Raw genomic sequence first — 14,756 nt, 5'->3', positions numbered from 1 at the left:
CTCTAGTCCTTATATTTACTGTCAAAAATGCATACTAGATTCCCAACAAGTATTTCTAGAGTAACTGAAATCAAGTCTAACAAAAGAAGTTTGCTATCTAAAGCTTCTCAATTATGAATATATCATGAGTTAAAAATTATTTTACTTATTGTAAGAATATACAGTAAGCTCCTCATAAATTTTTACTATTAATGGGTTTACAGGACCATATTTATTTATGGACTAAGATCTTATTCAGTTAATAAGATGTATTTTATAAAAAGTGGTGCTTTAAAAACCATTTTCTGATTACTTAGGTCAAAAATGCTTAGAAAATTCAGGACAGTTCATTTGAAATGCTCCTTTAGATATTATGGCCAGATGTTACAAACTGACACACGTACAAACATACAAGAATCTTTTGTTTCAATGTTATACTTCTTGACAGAATTTAAAATTAAAATGGCACTCATACAATCAATTTAAGTCATGGAAAGTACATGGGGAATACTGAAAAGACTTTCTTTTTTTCCCTCATTTTAAAAACAAAAAGGGCAACATCAATTTTAGAGTTTCTTGAGACCTTCAAATACATAGTCCCTAGAAGCAAGATTCATCAAGAGGAGAATCTAAAGCCTAACTGAGCTTTCAAAATACTGCCCACATATACCGTACTTGTTGAACAAATTCAGATTTATTGAAAGCAAACATTTACATTGGCTACAATGTTGGAACTATTACAAAGCTGGATAAAAGAGGCTTTAGTAGCAATAGAAAGCAAGAGCAATAAAAAGTGAATAGAGAAAATATTTGGCCTTACTGATCTCTTGGCAGTATTTACATTATGTACATATTGTTAAATATTTGTAATAATTTTAAGGCACCAAAGGTTAAATAGCAGTTTGCAATACTATTCTGTGCACAAAAATCAAGAAATTTATTGTAAAGAGGCTGTATAGTTAAAGAAACATAGGCATATTTTAATGTTTACATAAAGGAGTGGCTGCATTTAAAAAAATCTCAAATGATACATTAAATATTGGGCAGATCGAAGATATTATTTTTAGAACATTAAATTATATTGACTATGTAAATAAGCACTATTTTTTACTGACCTCCTGGTAAATGTGTAATGTAATCTATTCGTCAACACAGCTTTTTTCACACTCATGGATATGTTTTGTCTAAAAACTACTTGAAATTCTTCTGACCTACAAAAACTTATCCTAATATTTCATAATGTATACAAAATTCCCAAGAAGAATTTACTGGGTAATAATATACATCAAATCTATATATAATCAGACAAAAATTTAGCGGCATTAAATGCCAAAATGCTTGAATATTCAGTCTGCCATTCCAGTGTAGTCGTTGGGTGTTTTCATCCTTTAACTCTTTAGAGTGGGAGATAGTGGCTTTAGGTAATGGACATAAAATTGGCCCATGTAGAAAATCAATCTCAAAATAAACTAATTAATTTCAAATTTTGCAACCCAAATTCTTTCAGGGAACTCACTGGGTGTTAACCCTGACATTGTTACCAGTGACTGAAATATCCATGTTACCACATTGTCCAGAAGTAACTGACAACATCTGTGTCCAGTATGGTCTCACTGTTGAATTATTTGATGACTTCTATTTGCAAAATTTTATTTGTTCCTGACATTGAAAACCCAATTTACCTTACCAACAGTCTATCATTTGTCTTGAGGTAGTGTTATAATAAAGAATTCAGCAAGACAATAGAACATCATAATGTCTGTAAAATGTGCTTCAAATGCCACCATGAAATCCATATTTATTTAGATGGTAGATGACCCAATGTTGAGTGGCACCTTCGTGACATATTAAATTACTATCTGATGAAGTTATCCAGACTCTTTAATGAGGATGATGAATTTTTCATTAAAACTTTCTCAAACCCCATGCTCTAAGGCAAGTTATAGTTTTAAAAATATTTTTATTATACAAAGTACTGCTAAAATTCTTTCAGTTAAAGATTCATAGACTTACATATTAGAGATTTTCTTTCTTTTAGCAAAGGGGATAAAAATGAAGGAATTTCTTCTCCAAACTTAAATTTTCAAAGAAAAATATTCAGAGCATTAACAATAGCTTGGGTTGGTTTTTTATACTACACCGTATTTAACAGTAACTTTTAAAATGTGGCACTTTTAAAATTAAACTTTAAATTAAAAAAACAGTTTCAAACCCAACATATGACTGAGATTTACTGAGCAACAAGTATAAAATTTATTCCAACATAGTGCATTCGAAGACACCAAAAGTGTCTTATATAATGCATTTTATAGCACTAGATTATTTGTATATTATTACTTTTTTCCATTGTCAAATGTTCATTTTCTTCTCATTTTAATACAGTGAAAGAGAACATATTATTCATAGTAAAATGTTTACAAAATCAGCAACGTAGGAAAAAGTAGAACTAATAAATTAATAATTTTCTTTCCCTACTTCAAGGATGAAAATAAATGACTGCCTTTGCTTAGTGGGTTACTATCTAAGTAGCAACAGCTACACAATTAATAAAACCATTACAAAGCATTGGTGAACAAATTTCAAATAATTATAAAAACACAATACAATATCAAATGTTTGGAATCATCAAATAAGTGAATAGATAATATTTTAACGAATGACTGAATCAAAGCATGATAACAGTGTTCAAATCTCCAAATTGTATGGACCTGTTTTGATTTTGGAAGCACATTTATATGTTAGTAGTAGTAATTGAAATTAGATTCTTTAGAAATACAGAAAATCATCTCTATCAGTTATTATAGTATCCCCAATTTCAAAAAGTTCAATTAAAAAATAAGATTGATTCTCCTTAGAATATTTGCTTACAACGTTCTGAGACAATTGTTTGAAATAAAATCTGTCATTCTGCATCATGATACAACTCAATTAACTGTCATAACAAGATATCTTACTTTATTATCTTAAAAGATGCCTAGCATTAAACTATCAACTACTTTCTCAGATAGGTGAACCTACTCTTATTCTTAAGTCAACAGGAACAGTTTTTATTATGCCAATTTTCCTTAAACAGTCTTTCTTGAGTCCTACAAGTTATCCTTCCAGTTCAGACTCCAATACTATATTCTTTACAGATCACTCAAATGTTAAGTAAAACCATAATGGATTAGGTCAGTGGCTTTTAAATTATGCTGGAGGCACTCTACAGAGCTTATTGGAGGTGCCTTAGTGGTCCTAGTGGCCAAACAGGTGGAGTTCCAAGATTCCGTCTCCCAAATCGTGGTATCATGTTTGTCATGTATAGATGGTCTAATGTATAGACTAATTTCAAAAAAATAATTCTGTTGCTTAAAAATGTTTTAAAAACACAGTTAAAGTGATTTGGGAGACTTGCAGCATGTTGACAAAAAAAAAAAAAAAAAAGCAAGGTCCTCATGTCCCACACTAGTCTTCAAATAAGTGGTCACAAAACACTGGATATGATATTGTATCTTTGCCCTACCCCACTACTATTATCCCTCAGCCTAGCCCAGAGTTCAGAGCCACAAGTCAAAACAGATCAATGTTTTAAGTAGATACTATCAAAATGATTAATATCCCAGCCACTTCAAGCCTACTTTTTCTTGCAGAAATAAGTGGCATATCAATTATTTGCAATATAACAAAACAAATGATTAGAAAATACTTCCTAAACTGCAACCCTTAACAACATGTATGACCTTTTTCTCACCTTTTATGCCAGACAAAGGAAATAAACACAGCAGTTATCATATTATACTTGCAAATGACTACACATTTTTATTTTTTTTCTATATAAATTAAAATCAGATAGAGCCTTGATTCAGGGTTTGAATAGAGTGGCAGACTCACTAATTAAACTGCTTTCATGAATGGCCTTATTCCAAAGACAACATGTGGGAAAATAAACACTGTCAATTAAAACTTGATGAATAAGAACTCTAGGACTCAAAGAATAAGAAATGATTTTGATGAAATTATGAGTCTTGAAAAGGAAATGCTGAGAGCTGGTGTTACTGTTCTCTATAAACTTATTTGTTATCTTTTAATATAAAAGAAGCATCAAAGTTCGTGTTCTTTCTCAATATGAAAAAAAATAAGCAGAGGTATTAGATGAACAAATACAAAAATGCTGGTGTGGCATAAATAAAATGGTAAAATGTTTTCTTGTAGTAAATAAAAAATATATATGGTTTCTTTAAATTCTGAGGTCTTTCTTTCAAATACATAATCATTTGAATATAGATTCAGTCTACCAGGCCATGTATGTTCCCCAAATTATGACTTTTAGATAACATTTTAAAAGAGTTGAATTTCTTCAGACAAACTGAAAAATTGTCTGAAAATATTTTCAGTGAATGAATGGTGGTAAATTTGGCTCATATCTTGGTTTATGTTCAAATTTATTGCTTACTAAATATTATCTTCTTTCCATTAAATGAGGATAGAATTGTGAAGCTAAGCCATCTTTCTTGTCAAAACATACGTGTGAATATACACAAATATATTCACAACCACACATTTTGATGCATGAATCTATAGATGTGTATATTACATACTTTTTCGCAAAGCACTACTTCTAAGACCTAATTGTTTTTGTATGAAGAAAAATAGAAGAATAGGGAACATCCCTTCCAAAACATTAGAATGCCCATACTACTAATGATATAGCACATCAGAATGTGCAAACAGTATACTTATTTCAGAGTATCTGATTGATTTAGATGCCATTATAAAATGTCCTCAATTCTATTTTGGTAACCTAAAATGTCGGTATATAATACCAAATATCCAGTTAAAGAGTTTAATATAAAAATATCAGCACAAAACAGTTTTTTCAATCTGTTTATTGTGTGAGCAACCCAAACTTCAGTTTAAGTGCTGTTGAAATTTTATTACTAGATTCCATAACCCTACAATTGATAAATCTTATACCATTTTAGGTATTTAATGAGATACTTAGAAATACTAAGAAAAACAACCAGTATTCAAAGGGTTAATTTTGTTTATAATAATAATAAATTATTTTATCATCTTCTTCAGTTCAAAATCCAGCTTTGAACCCGAGGAAGGCTTTCAAATCATGTTAATTAAATGGTGGTCCTTTAACCAGTAGCAGTTTGATTACCAATTACTCGGAGGATCTCTTTGTGAATGCCTCCTTCTTGTGTATTAATATTTGCATCTCCCACTTGGCCGTCTTCATAGCTGAAATACAAAACATAAAAATATAAAAACATTTTAAAAGATGGCAGCATTTAAAACAGCTTAGAAATGCTATTTGATACCTAAAATATAGCCCAAGAAAATAAAAAGTAAATTATACGGTTGTTTTTCAGGTGCGTTTAACAATGTGTCCTCATTGTGAAACACAGAACAGCCCATTCTACGTCATGCCTAAATTTTCCCTTCTTGCATTTTTTTTTTATCCTCTCATAAAGCACTGTCTGAGTTGCAAGAAGTTTCTCAGTGTCTTTGGCATTGCAGGCATTTCCCACAGCAGCTGCTATGAAGTCTACTATAAAAAAAAATAACAGCTTCAACTTTATGTTGCTAAGATTCTGGACTTCTTAACTCTACTCCTACTTCAATCATGTCTTTATTTTCTGACTGATGACACTTCACTTTCTACCACTGCTTCTTTGCCATGCCTGCCTTCTAATAATTATTCAGCCACAATCAGTGCTGACCTTTTTTCTTATCACTGGTTGTACTATTTAGTCTGACTTTAACATATTCTTATTTATGCTGGCACTTCACAGAAGAATGCAAGCCTGCTAAGTTTACTTTAGCAGTAGAAGGGAAAATATAATATTAAAGAACAGCAATTACTAAGTTCTTTAAAAATAAATAATTACATTTTAGATGGTAATTCATTTTTCTCAAATAAACTTACTTGAGCAATAAGAATTTCCTAAGAATGAATTTTCAAGCTTTCATGATCATATTCAGAGGCGAACAAGTGACAAATTATTTTTACTTCATAAAAATGGCTTCAAGACAGAAGCTTTAGAAAATTGGTAATTACTTGAAAATAGATAACCAGGGATATAAGCACAGCATCTCAAAGACTAATACTAGCCACTATCTTTTCCTGAAATAGCACAATATAGGAAAATGAAAAGATGACATACAGCAAAGAGAACTTGGCTCCTTATGTAATCTACTGCTTAACCATCAAGTGATAACTGCATTTGTACCAAGTCTAAATTCTTAACTAAATGACCCAAGGTTGTCTATTTGGCTAATTCTTATTGCTGTTTTAGATATACTCAGCAAGTTTCAACTTACATATACATGGAAATGACACCTCATGGTGAAACATTACCCTAAGAAAAAGAATGGGATATGTGGTACACAGCCCAATTACAAGTATTTTCTCAGGACAGTAAGTGCTCTGTTACTAAGATTAATTCTCAGTCACTTTTATTGCATCCTTTTCCTTGGCCTCTCATTTCAATGATGGTTTTATACATGAATCACACCTCAGTTTTCTCTCTTCTCATGACATGCAAAATCAATTATTTCAGCCCCTTCCAAGTTTTAATTATCACACACATGCTAATTCCTAAAACTCTACCTTCGATCCTTAAATTTTTCTCTCTATATAACTTTCCTACAGATAACACAAATTCAGTATATTCAAAGTCCTTATTTTTTGACCCTGGGACTGCTACTTTTTATTCTATCCATATCTCAATTTGATGTACCAGCATCCAGGAACACAAAACCTTTAGTCATTCTTGGCTCTCTTTGTGCCTAAACCCAATTAATTATCAAGCTATCTTGCTTCCAGTTTCGTAAACTTTCTCTCTACCTGAGGCCATTACCTTTGTTTAGGCCTCCATTGTCCTTTGTCTAAATGATTGGTTTTCAAGTTGCAGGTTGTGTGTAACTAGTGGGTTTCGAAATTAATTTAGGTTGTCCAGACCAGCATGTTAAATGACTAATGGAATAGAATAGAATAGAATAGAATAGAATAGAATAGAATAGAATAGAATAGCGAACACTGACTTCAGTACAGGTAGAAAGAATTATTTTTTTCTAAGTCACAATGTCAAACACATTTCTTTTTGTGGTGAGACAAACTGACCTAGAGAGTTGTTACAACATTATAACTGATCTCTCTGTCTCTACACTTATCCCCATCATCTCTCCTACAAGATCTATTCTCCACCCTTCAAAAGTGATAGAAAAATGACCACCATCTCACTTACAGAACAAAATCCAAGTTATTGGCAATATGAGTTCCTTCATCATTCAAACACAGACTTCCTCTCCAGTCATGCCCCATCACTCTTTTCAGTCAGATGGAAGGGTTTGTCTACCCAAATATTATACGTACACTGACATTTAAAAAGCATTAGAAGTTAGTGGAGAAGACATGAGACTCAAATTATTTGAATAAAGGATAATAATTTAAGACTGAAAGAGCACAGAGGAAGAGAGAGAAGAGAGCAAAAGTGGGAGTGAAGGTAAGAGTGAGAACTAGAGAGAGAAAGAGAAAGAAAGCATGCTTAAAAGTATTAAATAAAATGCATATTTTTCTACTGTTTAGGAAACCCACAAGGAATCACAACAGCTGTGGGTTGAATGACAAAATTGACCAAAAGCATTCAGGTGTTTTAAATTTGTTGCATATATAATAACCAAGAAAAATCAAACATCCATTTAATTTGGGCAACTGGCAAGGCTTAGATACATAAGTTGATAGTGGCATTAGGGCACTTCTTACAATAGAGTATACAGAACATGTCACAGCTATTTATGATTTAAGAGTAAAGTTCTTTTATGTCTGGAAAACAACATAATTTAAAAGAAATAGAATATGAATGATACCACTAGGGAGATGATACATTTGACTGGGTTTTGGTAGAATGAAAAGTGAAAACGTCTAAAAGGAGACAAGAATTACTCATATTCCCAGGAGTGTAAAAGGATTACTAAAATTTTAATGAAAAATTAACCAATTTGCTTTAAAAATAATAGAAACTAGGATATTAGATGAAATTTAGCTGCCCAGAAATTTCTTAGGTATGTCAGGACATTTCATAAATAAAAACTTTTGAAATTATTGACAACTTGATGGGAGGATCACTTGAGTCAAGGAGTTTAAGACCCACCTGAGTAATACAGCCAAGACCTCATCTCTACAAATTAAAAAAAGGACAAGGCAGCCTGAGCTGTCCAAACATAGGGTGAGCAGAATTCAGAGAAAAGACAGAATCATTTCAGACTGGGAGGTCAGGGGAGGTGCCAAGGAATAGACTGTTTGAATGAGCCTTGAAAAATAGGCTAATGGTCTAGCTGGTAAGAAGGCCAAATCATTTGGATTGACTGAGCAAAGGCACAATAGTGGGAAATACAACTCCAAGTTGTTTTTAAGAAACAGCTTGGACAATTTCACTTAATCAGTGGTTTCTGCATGTAACTGAAGTAAGGTAGAAGGGACTCTATATGTTAGAGAATGCCATGTTTCTATTTAACTATCAGCCTGTCTGGGCAATGAATAATCAAAACACTGCTTTAGGGAGATGAATATGGTACAAATGGTATGATCTTAGAATTTTATACGCATAGGAATGTAGGTTGTACACCAAAAGATTAATCCTAGTTAACTCTAAATGGGGATAATATGGAAAATGTTCTTTTTTTTCTTTTTTGCTTATCTTCAATTTCTGAATACTAAAGAGGTATATCACTAGTGTAATAATGGTAATGTTTAATAAATCTTGCATTGCACAAAGGAGGCTAAGAGTGATGAAGAAATTAGAAGCAGGGAGAACTAATAACCCTTTGATATACTCTGAGGGGACAGAATAATATATCCACGGGAGTAAAGGCATTGGGACAAAATTGTGAAAAGATAAACTTGGGAATTGATGACTATGGTGAGCAAGGAAAAAGAAATGGAAAACTACAGCTCAGGTTTCGAGTCTCTTTGATGTATAAAGTTACTGCACAGATTGGAGAAGGTGAGATGTTGGCAAGGGAATTTAAATAATGTGTTCTTATTTGCATATTGATTTTAAGGTATTAGCAGGCTTTTCAAGGGCAAATACTCATCGAACAGTTATAATATTTGACTTTTTTCATTCCTACATTCATTCCTCACTTATTCATTCCTACATTCACATCTCCAGCCCTTTTGAAAATGGCTACCTAATTTCTACATACAGGTCTTAATGTCCTAGTACACATGCGTTTCAAGGTTAGTCATGTAATCAAGTTTTACTCACAGTTTCTAGAAACTAGGAATTGGCTTGGATCTGTTCATAACATCTGAACTATTACATTTTGCCTGAAGCACTTACATTTAATTAAGTTTCTTCATTTTGGAATTCTCTAACAAAAATTTTTTGAACTTCTAATTCTCTTTTTTTTAAATCGATATTTTCCTTCAAATTTTACTTTCATTTTTTTCTGATACACCAGCCTGTTCCCTAAAATTTCCCTCCAATTCTTCTCTCATTTTGTGCTGCTTACTTGCTGGAAAACATGTGATTAGCATACTATGTGACTGTTTTATCAGCTCAACTGTGGGAATCAGATTAGCATGGGAGTTATTTTAATTTTCAATATTGTTACTTGATAATAGATTTTTTAAAAAGGTAACCATGTTAACTCATATCCTAGGCATTAGGCAAAGTTTCTAACATCCAGGATCACATAATGTATCACAAAAATTAAAAAGAACAGAAATTGAGTTTTTGTCTTATCTTCATTCTCATCTATTTATTCTTCTTCTAGGTGTTACCACGCTTTAGGGAGGCTCACCACTAGTAGAACTCTGTGATCATATCTTTTATAGAGAAAGAAACTGATGGTTGCAATTAGAATGTACATTAATGAAACAGTTCTCCTTTTGATGCGTTTTGAATTTATCAATTTTCCTTAATGAGTCTCCTGAGGGTACAGAAAGGATGAAATCTAATTTGTGTTCATAAAGCAATGAAAATGATCTTAATATGATAATATGAAATTTTTCCTTGGATTATTTAGGAAGTATCCGAGTGTACTTCTCTTTTCTTCATATGATTTATCCTCAACTTTTGCCTATGAAATACAGAAATTATTTTCTCCAGTAAACACCCCCCCGCAACATGTATATCCCTACAGATAGGCTTTATGTATAATTTATCTAAAAGTTCAAAAGAAATAATACTTAAAATGGTACTGCCTATTAAAATATCTAAGGTTGTTTATTTAGCTTAGTTAATTTGAATGTTAGCAAGACACAGAAGGAGTAAATGAACTGATTAGATGACAGGCTAAGGAAAGGACTCTAGAGTTACTTTTCTGCCAAAATCTCAAGATTTCTCAATGAAATAACTTGGTGACTGAAGGTTTCTTTTTGGAAGGCCAACCATCTAACAGTGGATAACAATCAAGACAGTTAAGAAAGAAGAGACAAAAAATATATATATATTTTATAAGCCTTTCAGTGGCCAAGACCTGCACTGTGCTAAATTAATCCTCGTAATAAACTTTAAAGGCACTGTGTGTAGATAGCTTCTCTAGGAGCCCCCAGGATCCTCTTGGAGTCCTTCTCTGCCTTCATTCTGCCCCAGGAGCCTGACCTGTAAGGACTTTCTCAATAAACTCCATTGTTCTCTAGCTTCTGGCAGGGTTTGGACAATGGGGCTTCCCAACAGGACTGCTTCCTGCCTGTGTCTTTTTGTGCCGGGGAATGTATAAGGTGCTAACAGATCCAGGTTACTACACTGGAACTGCGGTTTCCTTATAACCATATCCTTGTAAATAATCTAACTGGGGATGTCCCAAAAATATTTTTCACGGGTCATTTGTTTCCTGTTTGGATTGTGACTGATACAGGTATACTATTATCATTTTACTGATGAAGCCTAGATGGGTTATACAACTAGTCAATATCGCCTACTAATTACTATTCAGCCAGGATTCAAACTATCTGATCAAAAGCCGGCTCTTTCTATTATACTCACTGCTGCCTGACTGTTAAGAAAGAAATCTATAGCCAGTAAATATCTATCGTAAGAACCATCACAGTTTTCAAATAATCCAAAAGAAAACCAGGCAGCTCCTAAGTTTCACTGTGAATAGTCTGTCAACAAGGCAACAGATCCAATGCTGAATGCACAGGGTACTAGGGATATACAGCATACTGAAGCAATCTTAACAGTTCAAATTTTCAGCTTCTTTTAAGACTACATGAAGTACAAAACAGATATGCTCAACTCTTCCCTGAAATACTTTCTGTGACAAGATCATGGATAAGGTGGGAACAGCGTGGGAAAAGGGTTGGAAGCCAAGGGTAGCGTGAAAATTAGACTGGTCTATTGCACCCATTATTTAGGAGTGAAAAATAATGCTTTTACATTTTAATGCAACTCTTATGATAAAGCCATGCCAAAAAAAAAACCCCACATCGACATGTACTGCATTGCCAGCTTGTGTTATATGCAATGTAGATCAATCTTTTATAGGACAGACCTTTCCATTATTTGTATTCTTCATCCCAGTTCTAAATGTTTAAAATTAACAAAAGTATATGTGTGTATACATGTGTATAAACACATGTATACATATATACATACAGAGAGATGGCTAGAGAGACAGAGATGATGTTTTTCTTTTTTTTTTTTTTTTGAGACAGATTCTCCCTCTGTCACCCAGGCTGGAGTGCAGTGGTACTATCTTGGCTCACTGCAACCTCCATCTCTCAGGTTCAAGCGATTCTCCTGCCTCAGCCTCAGTAGCTAGGATTACAGGCATGCACCACCACACCCAGCTAATTTTTGTATTTTTAGTAGAGATAGGGTTTCACCATATTAGCCAGGCTGGTCTCAAACTCCTGACCTTAGGTGATCCACCTCCCTCAGCTTCCCAAAGTGCTGGAATTACAGGAGTGGGCCACTGCACCTGGCCAAGATGTTTTTTTAGTTGTAAGTTAACAGCTGTTTTTCATCAGCTCTTCTAAGTTAACAGCATTTAAAAATTATTTAGATTTTTTTAATGGCTTACTGAAAATAAAACAAAAACACTAGTTGATGTTAAACTCAATTACCTGTTATATTTTGGCAGCTAAAGAGACCAAACAATAATTCAGTCACCACTAGCCCATTTGTGGCAAAGACAGTAATATACAAATTTGAGCATCCACTTACACGAAAAAGAATCGTGTGCAGACATGGTCAGTATTGGGGACAACCCATATCTCTCCATGTTTGTGCAGGTCGGGTGAGGTGATCACTGCAAGTAGAAGATAAAATTAAAGAACCACTTTATTCTAAAGAAATCCTAGTCCATTCCGGCTTAATATATCCCTTCTCTTTGGAATCTAAAGCAAAAATATAAGCACTAATGAACACATAAAAATTGTTTAAACTTACTGTCTATGAAGAAATATAGATAAAAACAGTGAAAGGCCATGTAACAACTTTATAATCTGAATAACAACTGGTATAACAACAAAAAGGAACTCATTTAAGTATTATGGAAAGCTGACAGGTCCTGACTTAAGAACTATTTAGACACCATGTTCATGTACTATATAACTACTGTGTGTTGAAAACTTAAAAGACAGTTGACAGTAGCTACTAAAACTCCTAACACAAGAAGAAAAAAATGAATTTTTAGCCAAAGTCATATTTTAAAGTAAGAAAAAAGAAAAGTATATGATCTTGCAAATTCACCCATCAATTTTTCTGTCATAAGTACAAAATAATATAATAATTTCAGTGTAGGAACAGAAAGACCTAATAGGTTATCTTCTCAGTGCTTGGTTCATCTTTCACATTTTTCATCATGTCACATATTCAAATACCAACTTTAAGAGGAAGATAGCACATTAACTAAAGAGATAAGCATTACTTGATCAGAAATATGTAATTACCATTCTGGAAATATCTGCCTGAAATAAAATATATCACTGTCTGAATTCTTGCCAATTCTGCAATTTGGTTTGAAACTTTATGATCTCTACTGTACCCGTTTTTGCATTTGTGCCCTTTGAGATGATCACAAGGAATAATGCTTTTCCTATTCCACTGTAAGCACTCTGTAAATATACTAATATTCTTAATTATAGATGAGCTAAGAACTAACATTACGAGGTTTGTAAAACTTTCAACTTACCTTCACATAAGGCTATGCATTTTAAGTTACGGCTTTGCAGGAATTGGGATTGCTGTCCTTTTTTCTGTGACTAAATTCCAAAAACAATTAACACTTAGAGTCAGAATGGAACACTTAGTGAAAAAAACTGTTCATCATCAAAAAGTAATAGTCACTGAGGTGGCTCCAGGAAAAAAAAAAAAAAAAAAAGCCTATCTAGACTAGCATCAATTTCCTTGCACTCTCTTAATATCAAGCTATTTTTATTTAATTTCTGTACATAATCATTACTAAATTATTCTTGAGATAAGTGAACTTAAAAATGCTAAATTAGGGTTCAATAATCTCACAAAATGGAATTAGAACTCAAATTTATTTTTACTAAAAGCTTGGCCTCTATTTCAAGGTAAACAAAATTAAATTTGCATCATCTTTTCCAACATCAAAATCAATTATTTCAGATCATCTACTCCAAAACCAACCCATTTTTTAATAGCATCACTTACTAGGTCACAGAGGTTTCAGAAACACCCCATGTAGAAAATCTAGGAAGTTTTCGTTTTCAGATAGTAGATTAGCTATACTCTTTTTTAAAAATTTAAAGTCACATTATTTATCAGATGAATTTTTAATTTTCCCAGAATATACTTGTTTTCTCTGAAACAACGTGAGATTGATGGTCATTCTACTCTCTGCCCAGAATGTTCTTTCTCCTAGAGAGGCACATGGCTCAGGTACTCATCACCTGTAGGTCTTGACTCAAATGTCACCTTCTCAGAGTATCCTTTCCTGACCATCCTTTTTAACATTCATCCCAGGTCCCTCTTCCACCCGACTGCATTAAATGTCTTATTTCCCTGGTTTATTTTTCTTCATAATATCTAGCATTCTATCTATCTAAATATGTAGTTAATTTATTTATACCCCACAGTAGAATGTAGGCTCCAAGAGAACTGGAATATGTGTCTACTTTTGGCCATCACTATACTGCCTAGGAGTATCTCTGGTACTATAGTGGGAGACAAATACATATTTGTTGAATAACTATTGTATAGAGGCAATTCAGCTATTGTATTTCAGAGTGAGTTTTATTCCTTTATAAGTAATGACAACATTAAATAATTTTGCAGACTTAAAAAGCCTATTTTTCCAAGCTCTGCTGGCTAATGAGGCCACAGTTCACTAATCATAAGCAGTCACTAAAGTCACTACAACACCTGTGATGCATTGCTGCTTTTACTGCTTGAAGCTGGCTCGTCCTTGGCTGACACCTTCTGTTTCTTGTTCATCCCTGAAAACATGAGCAAAATAATAATTAAGGGACAAAGCTGTCTGATGCAGCTCAAAGTACAATCCACCTACTATGCAAAGTTCCATTCTAGGTAAAGGTTTGATCACATCAGGCTAGAGACAGTAACAAAGGGCTGTGCACTTAGCACCTGAGGTGGAAGATCAGTGGGTTTTGGAGTCCTGGGAAAGTTATTATTATTATTATTATTTTGCATTGAAAGCAAGGATCGAAAATTCTTCTGCATAAAATTAATATAGTTTAAAAATTATTAAAACTTGATTTTAAAAGGCTTTTAGAACCTAACTGTCATTCCTACTATCTGGCTAGGAGAAGGAGAAAATAAAGGGTGGGAAATATGAACAATGTCAGAAAA

At 33.1% G+C, this 14,756-nt stretch overlaps 1 protein-coding gene across 2 annotated transcripts in view; it reads right to left on the bottom strand.

Moving 5' to 3' along the window:
• Positions 1-651: 651 nt before the first annotated feature.
• PARP8 (poly (ADP-ribose) polymerase family, member 8) overlaps positions 652-14,756 on the bottom strand; it is a 70,470-nt gene continuing 56,365 nt past the window's right edge. For both annotated transcript variants that reach the window (XM_011980201.1, XM_011980202.1), the window contains 4 exons: positions 14,310-14,383; positions 13,114-13,183; positions 12,144-12,228; positions 652-5,205 (listed from right to left, as the gene is read on the bottom strand). In XM_011980201.1, the coding sequence (XP_011835591.1) occupies positions 5,103-5,205; positions 12,144-12,228; positions 13,114-13,183; positions 14,310-14,383 (332 nt within the window). In that variant the 3' untranslated portion in view covers positions 652-5,102. The remainder of the gene's footprint in view (positions 5,206-12,143; positions 12,229-13,113; positions 13,184-14,309; positions 14,384-14,756) is intronic.

The sequence above is a fragment of the Mandrillus leucophaeus genome, unplaced genomic scaffold (genome assembly GCF_000951045.1).
Source record: "Mandrillus leucophaeus isolate KB7577 unplaced genomic scaffold, Mleu.le_1.0 Scaffold2091, whole genome shotgun sequence".
In the NCBI taxonomy this organism is placed as follows: Eukaryota; Metazoa; Chordata; class Mammalia; order Primates; family Cercopithecidae; genus Mandrillus; species Mandrillus leucophaeus.
The sequence above is the reverse complement of the archived record's forward strand: the minus strand, read 5'-3'. Positions and strand labels throughout refer to the sequence as shown.